Source organism: Crocodylus siamensis, chromosome 3 (assembly GCF_052110815.1).
Source record: "Crocodylus siamensis isolate JL-2025a chromosome 3, ASM5211081v1, whole genome shotgun sequence".
NCBI lineage: Eukaryota > Metazoa > Chordata > Crocodylia > Crocodylidae > Crocodylus > Crocodylus siamensis.
In genome coordinates, this window is record NC_143397.1 from 258,737,952 (window position 1) to 258,753,337 (window position 15,386).

The 15,386-nt window shown below is 47.6% G+C and overlaps 1 protein-coding gene across 1 annotated transcript in view; it reads right to left on the minus strand.

Annotated features, from left to right (window-relative positions):
- The window catches only part of ZC3H3 (zinc finger CCCH-type containing 3), a 296,545-nt gene that overhangs the window by 184,037 nt on the left and 97,122 nt on the right, over positions 1-15,386 (minus strand). Inside the window, exon 4 of the mRNA XM_090040765.1 lies at positions 9,603-9,759. Within this exon, the coding sequence (XP_089896891.1) occupies positions 9,603-9,759 (157 nt within the window). The remainder of the gene's footprint in view (positions 1-9,602; positions 9,760-15,386) is intronic.

Genomic DNA, 15,386 nt, shown 5'->3' on the forward strand with positions numbered 1-15,386 from the left:
TTAAACAGTGTGGTAACAAAATCTCAGGAAGGCAAAACGCCTATTTCACTCCTCCAAAGAAGCTCGTAACAGGACTCGAGAAATGTCAGCAAAAAGTAGATCAAGTAGCGAGGAAAATCTCAAAGGAAAACATTACTCTGCCAAGATCCAAATGAGCACGGGGGTAATGCTGGAAAAATGTCAGCCTTTCAGACTGCTGCCCTGGGAGAGGACTTCATGAAATTAGCTGGCGCGAGCTCACCACCTCTTCCTACAAAAGCACGGCAGGGAGCTCGCTGATGAGGCCGCAGAGCCTCCCCAATCCACTGCCCCTTCACCGGCAGGCTGCTTAAATAACCAGTGTGCACTGGGGAAGCCGCATTTTCTAAAGGGGAAAGCACAGAGCTGGAACGCTGGGTTTTGTCCCAGCTCCGCTACTGACTTCTCGCGTAGCCTTAGGCAAGTTGCTTCACATAAGAGAGACATCCCTGCATAATCGCTTGCCATTTAAATAAGGAACTTGGCAGGCAAGGGAGAATATCGCGCAAGTCAGGCAAGGGAAGCACAGGTTAGAGGATACGGTTTCTCAGCTAAAGATGGCCTGTTTGTCTTGGTGACTTAAACATCCACGCAGAGGGAAAACAGTCGTTCCTTATAGAAAAGGCAGAGGTGGGTCTGACTGAAGCAAGGAAGGCAGACTAGATTTCGGGGGGCATCGCCAGCAAAAGGCACGTGAAACAACAACCTCCAGGGACTCTTACAAAGGGCTCAAAGAGGAGGCTGGTGGAGAGGTAGCAACTTCTCTCTCTCTCAGGCTTGCCGCTCCGGTCACATCAGGCCCTACCGCGGGGAATGATGATGGCAAAAAAACGCCGGGCAAATCACGCAGGAAAAAAGGAACCGGATCCAAGGAGAAATCTAATAGCTTACAAACACAGAGCGAGCTAACAGGGACACACGGTGCCCTGTGCACATGCAGCTCTGAAGTACCCACGGTCCAGCCTGAAGAAACCACCAGTCCTTCCCCAGCAAACGAGTCCAGCATCCTCCCATCACTCAGCAGGATCAGCCCAGCACGGCTTTCCTGAGACGACACACAGCATCTAGCTAAGGGACGTGGCTAGAAGCCAAAATCTCCCATTTTCCCCGAGTGGGAAGAAATTGGCCCTCAGCCTTTCTGTCCATGGCCCAATTTAACAAGTGCAAAATGATTTTTTTGTGCACAGCCTCTGGCACAGGAAGCCACGCAGCACAGCTGCTTTAGGGTAGCACTTGGTCCCCCCAGAGCAATGCTGCGCAGGGGCAGCTGAGCTACCTCTGGGCACACTACCTCCTGGCCTAGGACCTGGGCAGCGCACAACTGACTCAGCTCTGCCTCTTCATGAAGGCTTCCTCAAGCCACCGCGAGCTGGGGGGGGGGGTTAGCTGACTTCCCCAGCCCCGGTCCTAGATCCATCCTTGCAGCCTACCTCCGTGGCCCCCCTGGCAGGCTGCAGACTGACCGAGAAACGACCGAGTCCTTCACTGGCAAATATTTTCCCTTCTCTCTAGCTACGGTGTTTGGATGCAGTGCTGGATGTCATGACAGCCCCTCAAGGTGAACTGCAAAACCTTTCCAAAGCAAGCATCTGGGTTTCCAAATTAGCGATGGGGCATATGTGCAGATGCATCACACGTGCACGCACATTCAAACCGGTTGCCCCTGAAGTGCCCTGCCAAGTCCTGGCTTCCAGGCTCTGCCAGGCTGCCCACGAAGGCAATACGAGCTGGTAACATATGGGCAGCGATGCCGCACTCAGACTCGCCGCACTAAAACAGACTTGTTTTACAGCCACTTTGTTCCTCTGCCGTGCTTCTTTGCCGTTGGCTTTTTCTCGTTTCATCTGCCATTGTGTTCGGCTGCTACCTCATTTGTCACCTCGCTGTGACAAGGCTTAATCTTGCAAATGAGTGTGTGTAGGATCAAAGTAGGCATTTTACAATTATGATTCTATATTGTATAATATGTAGTTTTAAGCACTAATTAAACCCCTCCTTCACCATAATGACAGCAGAGCACCTGAGAGCGCTCCATCAGAGGCTGAGCCGAGCTCCCCAGTCTACCCTGGCGACCACCCATCGTCTCAGCGTGTCCTTGCCCATCTCCACCTGTCCTAAGCTCTTTGCCTTTTGGAAGCACTTTGGAGCAGAGACTGTCTTCTTGTTCGGGGCCTGGGGAGCCTGTGCTGCGACTAGACCCTCAATGCGGCTGCGCTGCCTATTCATATTAATAAGAGCAGCTTAAATGAAGCACTTCAATAATAATTATAATTACAGTTCCACATTGCATCGGTCACAGAGCCAAATCCAAGCAGCCGCTCCAGAGCGGGAGGAGCAGAGACGCAGCTTGCACAGGACTGCACAGACTGGTGTGGACATTACACCATGCTTACTTTTTGGAAAAAAAGCTTAGCAATACACTTGCAACTCTTCCTTCCTAAACCAGGTTTTTTGGAGCGTCTGATCCGTAAGCCCAAGCAGCGCTTGGGAATCCGCCGCGCACCTTGGCTTAACAGGACAAGTATCACTCGCCACCCAGCATTTCACTGCTTCCAGGGCTTGGATGCACTGACCCAAGCACGAATTCCCTCCACTCTTCCAGAGTGAGTTCCTGAGACGGTTGCATGTCACAAGAGACGTCCCAGCCTTTTTATATTGCTTCTCCTGAACCTTAACAAATCTGCTATGTAATCCTGGGTTTAGGAGCTCGGACACTCCCGACTGCTGCCTTGCAAAGCGCACTCTTCTGTGGGCATCTTACTACTTGTCCTGCTGAAGTCTGCGGGGACAGCCTGACTTCAGGGGAGCAACTCAACTAGCAAGGAAGGTCCCGTCTATGACGGGCAGTACTTTCCCATTCTCCACCCACCGGCACCGATCAAGGTATGTCCTAGCCAGCACCTCGTACCGACAGGGCAGGAAAATGTGGTGAAAGAGGGGCCTGGCCAACAGAGGCGGCAGCAGCAGCATGGCTGGCAAACAAATGACCACAAACCGCCTGCTATTTCAAGTATCTGCTAATAAAACTTTATGAGTGTGCAGCACCGCTTGTGCCGCAGCAAGCTCTTCACCGATCGAGCGCTCCTGCGGCCACAGGAGGATTAGGACGGGGCTAAGATTTCTCACATGATTCACACGCGATGACCACACAGGATATCGACAGGCAAAAAATGAAATTTAAGGCTGGCAAGCTACAGCCTGGGTGAACGGCGTCCCCGCCAAGCAGGAAGCGATAAGGGGGAGGAGTGAAAAGGAGAATCAATAAATCTTAACCTCATTCACAATGATCTGAAGCTCTTATTAAGTAAATTAATTTAAGTTAATTTAACTCGATCATGACTCCCGATCACAGTGATTTAGTGAGGGGGAAATTGCATTAGGAAAGGCCATGCTCACTAGATATAAGAACGGAAGAAAATTAGATCCACTTAGCAATGTGAATTAATATGGAAATAGCAGGTGTAAATTTAACCTTATCAAGAGAGTGAAAATTATCTTCATAAATTTGTAGAAATAGCCCCCAAGTTGCTTATAAATCTATTTAAAACAAAAATATTACAAAAAGTGCAGTAAAATTAATTTAAAATATACTCCCATCTATCGCCTCCAGAAAAGTCAGCAGCAGGGCGAAGTTTAATGCAATCTAGCAATAAGAGGAGAAACCAACTAATCACCGAGGGATTAGCGTTGGGTGCCTATGGCAGCAGCATTTTCCCCACCACTCATGGTTCCTCCTGGCAGATTTGTCTTCTGCCTCTAGCCAGCTGTTTTATGGGTCTTGCCTGCTACAGACCTCCCATGAGACTTTCCTGCTGCTGAGATGGAAAAGATGCCACAACCCTACTCGCAGCAGGCTCCACCTTTGCAGAAAAAAAGGCAGATGAGCGATGCGGCTCCCACCTGAAGCCCATTAAATAAAAGGGACACCCAGAAAACGTAGGTCCCTGTGCATCGTGAGCAAGCTGGATTCGAACAGCTGGAGCCTGCCCAGCCCTGCCGGCTCCGACTGCAGTAGCCAAGTAAACCCAGCGCTGCGTTGGGCCCGCGCAAGTCCCTTGGTTGTACAGCACGGTGGCTCGGCGCCAAAGGGGCGTGAAAAAGAGCGTTTGCTGTTCTGTCTGACATAACAAAAGGTAAAACTAAAAGGTCAGTAAATCACAGCGGCAGCCTCGCAGCAAGCAAGCCGCAAGCTCGCCGGAGGGAGGATGCCACGCACATGTGCTCGATCTAACCCCCGCACCGATGCAAAACCTCCCTGCTGTTTTGGCACAACCACCCATCTTCTGCTTACTGCTCTGTGGGAACTTCCCAGCCACGTCCTGGCGCTCCCCCCTTCGAAAAAGGCTCAATTCCTGCCACCAGCGGCGCTCCCGTTTGAGCTGGGCTGGGCTACCTCATCATGAAGTGTCACAGTAGTGTGCAGGGACCAAGTTCAACTGGGATTGTACAAACTCAAAGATACCACAGTGATGAGCTTGCAAATCTCAGCAACCAAGTAGCATGCAAAGGGAAGCGGGAAAGAGCAGTAAAATATCCAGCAAGGCTCAGGATCATTTAAACAAATTTTAAAAGACAGCAACAAGCCAACTTTGTTGGGCTGGCCACCTTCAACACAAGTCATTTCCAGGACTGGAGTATATTGAATAGGTCTGAGATGTCACCGAACCACAGACGACATATCCCCAACCCAGTTCAGACCCCAAACCTTCCTCCAGCAGCGCAGGATGGTTGTCTCCTAGAACGGTCTCCAGTGCTTCCTCCAGAACGGTTTTTAACAGCCCAAACGCCCAGACTTCCCCTCCCTCCCTCCGGAGAGCAGCTCACAGCCTAATAGATCATTTTTTGTTACACTCCATTGTTCAGAACATCCTCTCCGACGCCTAAGAAAAATGTAAGAACTATAGAAAAAGCATTTGCCATGTGCTTTCACCCGGCTGGCCGTATGATTGATCACACGCAACAAAGGTAATAGGAAGACTGAATCGGAGATTTATGGCTTCTTTAAAATATAATTGTTTTAATTTGAGGATGGCATTTTATCAAGATTTGTATGAAGCCGCCATAAGATCTAAACTACACAATTTAATGAAGTCAAAGATTAATAAGGAGAAGATTATTCCACAAGTGGAAGCTCTCCGCCAATCAAAACCAAATCGAGTTACTCCTCGCTAACGTGACGGCTCTGGCGAGCAAGACTGATAGTCCAACCCAACGAACTCTGCTCCTCCCAGCGGCCCCTAGCCCCTTTCCTCCCCACTATCGCCCCTCACCAGTCAAATGCTCAATTAATCAGATGCTCAAATTGTGTGATAATGAGCAGGCCATAAGGACCTAGAAACTATGAAACTATGACCTGGATAGAGCACAATCAAGGAGAGAGCTGCTTCCTGACAGCAACTGGTGAAGCCAGTTTCTACTTTCAGCCTGATCTTGCCCCTCTCTCCCACAGCTTCCCCAATATTAATCGCACCCATCACTCATTCTGCAAGGCTCGTTTTGCTTCCTCCCCTGGTACCACCACTCTGCAACTGCCCAATCCTGAACGGGACTCCCACGCCAGGCACGCATCTATGGGATAACGGTCTCGTGCAGCACGTGACAGTATGATGACGTTCCTCCATATACCCACCCCCAAGCTCCAAAACATTGTTGTCCTGTTTTACTGGCTCAGGAAGTGATTTCAGAGCCCTGATCAACTAGCAAATCGTGTCTACAGGATGCAACTTCTCTTGCTACCTGGTAAGATCAGGGCAATTAGGGAATATGATGGGTGTGACCCTGCTACCCTTGCTCAAAGTCTCTCTTTCCAGGCCCCAGTTAGAGGAGCATTAAACGCAGAGAGACACTGAAGCAGCAGTTTTGTCCAGATCCTTCACAGAACATTTGTGGTCAGGAAAAAGAAAAAAAGAAGAAACAAAAATCAATCTTCTCTCTGGCTTTCAGATAAATGGGCAATATTTGTAGTGAATGCAGTAACAGAGGGAGAATGGTCATTTTAACAAGACTGTCTGTACCACATAAAGAAAGAGGCAACTGTTTCCACCGAGATAGGTTCAACTTAATGGATTTAAATAAAGGAGCAAGATGCGATCAATACTGCTGGTTCAGGAAGAAAAAAAAGAAGAGAGCGAGAGAAACACTCTCCAGATATACCTAACTTAACAGAGGAGGGGGCAACTTCCAGGCTGATGGTAATGTAATTGCATTGGTTAGTGGCAGCTACGGACTTAGGACAGTTCACTTGGGGGTCTCTGCCACTCAAAATACCTGGAGAAACCTGGCAAATTGTCACTCCAAATGGCAGAGGTTAGAGTAGACAACCCCTGGCTCTGAACCCCTTAATACTGACAACCGACCTGAATAGGGATGGATCAATTTAACCTCTTGACAAAGAGGGATCAGGACTTACCTTCACCAGAAACCTTGATTTAACGTTGAAGCAAATCTGGAAAAGACTTAACCCACACAGTTTCCTGGGCTGCTATTCTCCCTGTGTTCTCTGAGAATATTATAGGGTATTTAATACCCTATTAAAGAGCATTTAATACCAAAAAATGCTCCTCCTTTTACCAAAAACACACCTGCTTTTCTATGAAAAGATTACCAATACAAGCAACAGTGATCAGTAATCTAATGGCTTCTGATCCAAAACTCGATAGATTCAGTATTATGAGAACACTGGAGGACCAAAGAGGAACAAGAAATGAATTGCAAGAAATATGCCTTCCTACAGAATCACTGAATCCTAGACAACGAGGGTTGAAGGGACCTCAGGAGGTCACATCTAGTCCAACGCCCCCCGCTCCAAGCAGGACCAGCCCCAGCTACATCATCCCAGCCAAGGATTTGTCAAGACCGGTCTTGAAAACCTCCAAGGATGGAGAGTGCACCACCTCTCTGGGTAACCTGTTCCAGTGTATTACACATATATTACAGCTCCAGGTATATACACACATACCTGGAGCTGTAACGTCCCATGAACAAACTATAAAGGAAAACCAAGACTTTGGCAAAAAGAGTCTGCAATTTTACCGTACAGCATTTTCTTTTTTTATACAAAGATAAGAGTGCTCCATTTGGGCTATTCCAGAAATAGATAATGACCTGTTCAGCTGTCTGGCCTACCCTAGTGGCACAACCCCATAGGCACTTGTAGACTGCGGATGACCATACGCTATCTTAGAATCACAGACAAGGAGGATGGGAAGGGACTCCAGGAGGTCATGTCTAGTCCAACCCCCTGCTCACAGCAGGACCAGCCCCAGGTACATCATCCCAGCCACAGCTTTGTCTACCCTGGTCTTCAAAACCTCCAATGATGAAGACTCCACAACTTCTCTGGGTAGCCTGCTCCAGTGCTTTACTACCGTCCTCATGAGTATGTTTTTCTTCATATTCAAAGTCAACTTTCCTCACTGCAGCGTGAGCCCATTGCTCCTTGTCCTGTCGTCTGCCCCCACAGAGACCAGCCCAGCCCCATCCTCTTTGCAGCCCCCCTGCAGGGAGGTGAAGGCTGCTGTTCAATCCCCCTCGGTCTTCTCTTCTCCAAACTAAATCAGCCCAGTTCCTCCACTCATCAGTCATGATCCCCAACCCGTGAACCATTTGTCTTCCCCTCCACTGGACTCTCTCCAACTTGTTCACATCCTTTCTGTAGTGGGGGGATCATATCTAAAACCATCTCTCCCCTGTCATAACCTGCTGCACATCCACCATCACTGGTTTAGAGAGACATCCTTGAGGATGGTTCCCAGCTCTGTAGGCTGTTCCTGTGAAACGTAGGGGCAGTATGTAAGAAGGAGAACATTCCCCCTGAGGAACAGGGAGGATGAAGGGGTCATCAGAAGCTTAGAAAAAGGCATGGGAGGCAGCCGCAAAGATACTGAGGACAGACATATAGGGTGCCAACCATCCAAGAAAGTGAGCACTTAAAGCCAATTGTGGAACCGTAACTCTGCCAGTTTGCTGTATTCACGCAGTAACAGGTGGGTGACTGCACATGACTATGCAGTTTGGCAGATACAGCGGATGCTATATGCTGACCCAGCTCACATATTGGACTGAAAGCTGCCCTTAGTCCCAGCCTAACAACTATTTAAAAACCCCATGCACCACAATGTTCATATATGACAAGCCCTTTGGCTTCTGACAATTCAGATAAAAATCAATTGTTACCCCAAAATTACTCCAAAAGTTGCACCTACGTCAGAGGCACGAAGTTATGAAAGCCAACAAGATAAAAAGTGACAAGACAAAGACTTCCAAAAACTTTGCAAAAGCTGACATTTTCTAAACTCTCACTTCCCCTGTGACTGGTGCAATTAACTCCAGATTTTCCAAAAGCAATTCTCTTCACAGAGAAGAGCACGTGTGAAGCTTCAAGTCAGCTAGTTTAGCTCGTGAGGAGTTAGAGGTGGGGGGCAAATGATGCTGTAACAGGGTTCCCTTATTAAAATATTTGCCTTTGCACAGTAACCAACACACACCATAAAAGCAAGGGACCTCAGAAAGCTCCCCAGAGGGAAAATGCAACACACTGGACCCAAAACCTACTAGTGGGTCAGTTGTGCGCCCAAAACCTATTACTGGAGCTTTTTAGAACAAGAAGGGGCAAGGGGATGGTTTGCAGAAGCACTCAGTACTGTTCTTCGTGCCTCCTTCAATGGAAGAATCTCATCTCAGATAGTGGCCAAAAAAGTTTCATAGGAAGGGATGAGACAATCTATCAAATACAGGGTAATCTGATCCTTTCTCCCATAAATCCGTCTCATCCTCATCTCTACCAGTTAGAAGCTGGCTTACACCCTCAAACATGGCACTTCATATCTTCTGCCATGACGCTTTTCATCATTAATTGTAACCACATATAAGATAAGATATCCAGACTTGAAAACAACCATTTGTTTTAAATCACATTCATTCTTAGCCTAAAGATTTCCCGCGGCAAGAGGTTTGATAGGCGACTTCCACGTGGTGGGGAAGAAAGCAGCTTCGGGTCGGCCTGCTCTTGTTCACATAGCCAGGAGGAGTTTTTGCAGAGAGCAGCTCTGGGCCACTCACCCCATGCAGCTTCTGTGTTTGCAGCCAACGGATGGGAGGGGAGGGGTATTTTCAATTAAAATCCTAGAGACACAAGGCTAGCACAATGGGCCCGCAGACCTTGAGGGCTGACAGCTGCGGGTGCCCTCCGGTGCAGTCCTCAACAGGCGCTTGCTCAGAGGAGAATCACATGCATTTCCCCAGCTCCCTTACAGGTTATTTAACTGCTAGGTGAAAACAATTCATTGCAACAGGGAGTAAATAGGAAGTGGCTTGCATGACTGTGGGAAAAAGCTATCTGTCACCAGCCCAACTGAGGCTAACATGATTACTAATAAGATTTTACACTTTAAGTCAATATACTGGGCATAGAAGCCGCTAAACAAACAGAAAAATTAAGTGATTCCTGTGACTAATATGCAAGAGTAACATAATAGACTAGCATAGTTAAGCAACCCGCATGGCTGCTTCTCGAGTTCCCGAAGCTGATTTATCCTGAGACACCATCTCAATGGCAGCTGAGGACCACAGCCAATAAATGTTACCTGGATCCTGCAAGCCGCCTCGTCTTCCAGCTGGGAGTGGGGTCGCTGAAGGACGACGAGGACCCTGAAGGGGAAGCCACGTTCTTCTTCACTATCCTATAGCGGGTCTTTATTACTTTATTAGCCGGGGGGCTCCTCACAAGGTACAGGCTGGACCCTGGAAGAAAGTGAACAGGAGAGCTTGAATTAAAGGAGAAAATTTGAAAAGAGGCCAACCTGCCTGATGCATACTGTCTTGAAAAGAGTAGCTGCCAGCTAAGACTAAGGACAACACTACTCCTCCACTGAACCCAGTGATCTTCAGCTGGCTCAGTAAGGCACATACCACCAACACACACATACACACATGCACACACATAACACAACCACTCAGATGGTTAATGCAGCGTTCAACCTTTTTTCCATCCAAGGGAGGGACAGGTCTAGCAAGAACAGCCTGGTCTGGTGCTGCATTTTACTGTGTGCTAACTGGGGGGGTCAGCTAGCATCTGCCTACAAAGAGACTCTTATGGCGGCAAGTGGGTCACAAATACACTGACCCTGAGAACCAAAAGGAGGAATTCCTGCAGCTGCTCAGCCAAATCTGTTGGAGGACAAAGGAATGATCTGCCCATGTCAACAGGCACAAGACACTTTGGACACATCTACACATGTATTAATGCGCTTTAACTAATGCATATTAAATCTAGTACCTCCATTGTGACATACTAGGCAAATGTGCATTAGCCGGTCTTAATGAGTATTAACTAAAGAGCACAGGGCATTTATACACATACCTTTTCGTCCCGTGATACACCGGAGACTCACCGGTTCAAAACAGACTCAATTAATTGAGTCTGCTCCACACGTGAGCTGATGCAAACTGCACAATGCTGCATGCAGTTGTACAAGCAGCAAAACGTGCGTCAGCGTGCAGAATATGGTGGTGGTGAGCTTTTGAACTGAAGCACCTTCTATGCATTTTAATTCAAAAGTGCATTTCTGCCATTTTCTCAGCACACATTTTACTGCTTATACACTGTAAGTGTTGCAGCTCCAGGCACTTTTCAAAGCACCCGGTGCTGCGACACTTGCACGTGTAAAAATGCCCGCAATTTTTAAGTGATGCTTAATGTGCATTAGCCTATTTTAATGCGCATTAACTAAGTAGCGGGGGGGTTAGTGATGCTTTAATGCGCATTAAAATAGGCTAATGTTCATTAAAGCACACATGTAGATGTGCCCCTTGGTCCTCAGCTGTATCATTGCACACTATTGATCAAAACGAGCATTACTCCAACTATGTATTAAGGAGCAGAAATATTCCAGCCTGCCCAATATATAACAGTCCTTGGAGACATTCAAGCACATTCGGAGAGAACACCTTTATATCCCTGACATCTACATTTGAAACAGATTTATGTATTTAATCATTTTCATTTTCATAATATTTTGCAATATGATCTACATGCTGGTTTATTCTGCTGAATGCTTCATGCAATTAACAGTTATATGTTTAACTCTGTTTTTCCTCTACTTGATAGCTCGCAATTTTTTTCACAGCTTTAAGGAATGCGTCTAATTGCCTGACTTTTATAACATACGGCTATAACTGCCCAGATAATTAAAGCTGACACTACATGCTGAGACTAAGTCTTCTGGTTTTATAACTGATTTAAAGGGCTGGCTGTTTTTCTTGGAGATCCTCTAATTAAAATTACTGGAAGGTGGAGAGAGAACAACTAACCACTTTTATTTTTATTTTGAAAACTTTGTGCCTGCCAATATTCGCCTCTGCCTTACTCGTGTGCGAGCTACACTAGGTGCCTGGTAATAACTAGGTGGTTAGTAGTACAGAGTAGCCACTACAAAGGTGTCTCAACTAGAAAAATGAGTATCAGTAGGAGAGCAGTCAGCTAAGATCCAGTGTAGACAGAGCACATTTCCACTGCGGGGTCATAATATGCCCCAGAGCTGGAACAGAGGGAAAAAAATTGCCCCCTGTTCAGCAACTCGATGCCCGTGTCAGGTTCTCAAGGGGTGGAACAGAAAGTGCAGCATGGACCTTTTCCAGCTTCAGCCGGAGGGTCAGCATCTTTGGCATATGAGAAAGGGGAGAGAAGACGGCTCGACTGGGGAGGTGAATGGTTAGAGGCCTCACAAATAAAAATAAATGCTGCAACTCTCCCACGAATTCTGACACGCACAGGATGACCTCTGAGGAACGCCAAGATCGTTGTGTTAGCCTGCAGAGCGTCACACACATTTCACCCTATGGAAATCCTCTTTTCTAGGCAGTCAGACTTGGAAAGAGTTCAGTACAAATAACTGGGCTGACTCTCGTCTGGCAAGGCATCTGCCTCCGCTGAAGTTCATGCAGCAATGGCAGTCATTTTAAAAGTGCCACATCCTCTTCTGGCAGCTGCAGCTTCTGCCATTATACGGTAGGGCTGGCATTACAAATATTCAGCAAGTTATATCAGATAAAACACCATTTTCGTTTCACCAAACGCAGGAGTTTATGCAGCCGAGTGGGCAATGCCCAGAGATGACTCGGTCGAAACAGGCCTTTTCCATTTTTGTGTTGTTCAATGGCTTAGCACAAGGGTCTTTACAAGAGGGCAGGATCCTGTGCAAGGGCAACCCACGGACCTGGGAGTCATTGTGGACCATTTGCTAAAAACATCAGCTCTGCAGCTGTCAAAGCAGCAAATCAGGGTTATTAAGAAGGGAATTGTAACCAAAACGGAGAGTATCATCGTGCCCCTTTATAAATCCATGGTGTGCCCAGCTTCAGTCCCTGCACCTCCAAAAGGAGACAGAAGGACTAGAGATGGTCCAGAGAGGGGCAACAAGAATGAGGATGATGAGTGGCATACGAGGACAGACTAAAGAAGCCAGGCCTGTTCAGTTCAGAAACCTGGCGGGAAGGGGTATGAGAAGGGTTTACAAAGTTCTAAATGGCGAGGAGAAAGTCAGTAGGGATTTATTATAGCCTGTCTCTCACCAGACAAGAACTAGGGGCACGGCATCAAATTAGGAAGTTTAAAACTAACCCTTGGAAGTTCTCTCTCACCAAGCAGGTATTAAAGGGTGGGAGTCGTTGCCTCCAGAGGTGGTGGGAGCTGAGAGGCTAGCCAGATTCAAGAAAAGGGAGTAGACACATGCTTAGAGGAAAAGGACATCAGTATTGAGCACAGGACTGATGGGCACAGCCTCCAAACTGGACAGCCGCAAGAACTACTTCACAGTCAGGGCGGCTAGGAGCTGGAGCCAACTTCCTAGGGAAGTGGTGCTGGCTCCTACCCTGGGGGGCTTTAAGAAGAGGCTTGATGCCTACCTGGCTGGACTCATTTGAGTCCAGTTTTTTTTTCTCCCGCCCAGGCGGGGGGGGTCAGACTTGAAGATCTACAAGGTCCCTTCGACCCCACTTCTGTGATTCTATGAAAAGCCTGGGCAGACCCAGCTCACTCTCCCGCCCAGCCTCCATTCTCCGCTGCAGGATGCTGGGCAAGATGGACCTATGGTCTGACCCGGTACATGGCAGTTCTTATGTTCTCAGCATTCAATTTCCCATTGCTGATGAGCGTTAATAAAAACAGCAATGCTACAAAGAGTATTAAAGACATGAAAAAGGGCACGTCAAGTGTCTAATGCCCCAAAAGCCAGGAAGTTAAAGCCAGCAGCTTCGTGGTTAAAAATAAAAAAAAGAGTCTGGTTATAAAGAAATAAAACAAGTTGAATAAATTAAATCTTCCTGGGAGTTCTCCTCTGCCCTCTTTAACTAACTGCGAGGCACATTGTCAAGACCCGTGTTTCCGAGAGACCCCAACTCCCCCCACCTGCAGAAATCTCAGGTTTTCATAAGTAGCTCAAAAAACTGTGACCAGGACTGCAACAGGATGGAATAAACGGTGGAAGCGGGAATGAAGGGATGAATCGCAAGACCCTGTTCACATGTGACCAATTCAAGCCGCTTGCCAAGCCCATCCTGCTCCAGCACATAGGACACATAGCTTCAGCCTTCCTCAAGGGCAAAGGCAAGCAGATCTCTGCTGCGCTGTACTCAGTAGGTCCCCAGATCTGGACCATTTCGAAGCAAGAGAAGAAAGCAAGCCCCCGCAGTAGGTTCTAAACACCACACCAGGCCTCCACATTTTTCCAACTATTTAGTTGGTCTTATAAAAGGCATCAGATTTACCCAAAGAACCTTGCCGACCAGGCCCTCCTCCATTCTGTTGTCCTCGGGATGTCAGGAACTGGGGGAAATGATTTTTTTTTTTTTTTAAAAGGGGTAGGCGCGGTACCAGAATCTCTCCTTCCCCAAACAGCCTCAAAGATCCTCATTCACCTTCTACGTGATGCTGCTGGCAAAGCTCCTAAAACACGTGGCCAACATCCCCTTGCCACAGAACGGGAAGGCAGTGCTCGTGCCGACACACCCCGGCCATTCTGCTCCCCAAGATTTAATAATGATGTCCCTAGAGACCCTTTTTCAGGTCTTAAAGGGTTTCAGGGACATAAGCTCCCATACCAGTGCCAAGGAGGATGCTGAACCCAGGAGTCCTGGCTTTCCCCAGCGCTCTCGCTTTTCCAAGCCTCACACATGCGTGTTCTTGCATGTTCGCATCCCTGTAAGCATTTACCTAAGCAGGCTCTTTCACGGCTGAATAATAGCTAAACATTAGTTGACTCTTTGCCTCCCATGTTCTGACCTTACACAATTACTAAGCTGGGGATTTGCTGAATACATTATTGAGCATTTTTTGTGCTTTTACAAGCTCTCGCTGCTGCTAATCAATCAGCAGCCCAATCAAACTCCGCTCTGGCACCCCTCACTTCCTCGCACATACAAGTCGTGGAAGAAATAGAGGTCCCAAATTGTTGCAGCTTTCAGTCTCGTCCCCGTCTCCCCCCCCTCCACCAACATATAGACAGGCGGGCACCTGGTAAACTCTATTCCACGGCAGTAATTGGATGTTGTATTCATATAGGAGCTGCTCTTCTGATTCTGCCTGTGTGAAAGTCCCCAGCATTAACCACGTTCTGAAAGAGACTCTCCGAAGCAGCTCAGTTTTCTATTATTACTTGCTAGCTGAGGGGTTTTGTGTAGATAATCATGTTATTTAGATAGGATGTTGGTTTAATTCCCTTCATTACAGGCTCCCAGGGTTGTAATTTTTTTTCTCCGCATGATGTATTCCCCGTGGCACATTTCACTCAAATCAAACACTTTACGCTTTTATTACAAACAATACCCCAGCGTCCCCCGTTATCAGCCCAGCACACACATGCACACTCCTTGCAGAGATCCAGAGGTCAGTTCTAATGACTAATCGATCTCATTAGCTTTCCTAATTAAAAACTTTACTACCGCAATGGAAGACAAACTACAAAAAAACTGCTTGCATCATATTTGAATGGGATATGAGCACCATTTATCAGCCAGGGCTCACAGCTCGTGCACGCCAGAGTGCTCTGCGCATTGCTGAGATGGTGGTTTTACTCCAAGACATGCCTCCCCCGTGAACAATTCGTACCAACCACACCCAGGGAGAAGGGGAAAAAGGGAAGGGAAAAAACCTGGCTTGGAAACTTAAGGCACCTTAGGACTGACCTTCAGAGCAGCACCTCCTTGCCTTGAAAGCCTGCAAGCGATGCTTGGGCACAGATCCTTCCCCAGGTTCTTTATGGATTCCTGATCCTATCAGCTCCTAAGGTGCCACACATTGCTCTGCCTCTTGTCAAGGTGGTTGAACAATAGCATCAAGGCTGCAATGCACCCTCCAGAGTGAAGCCCGACGA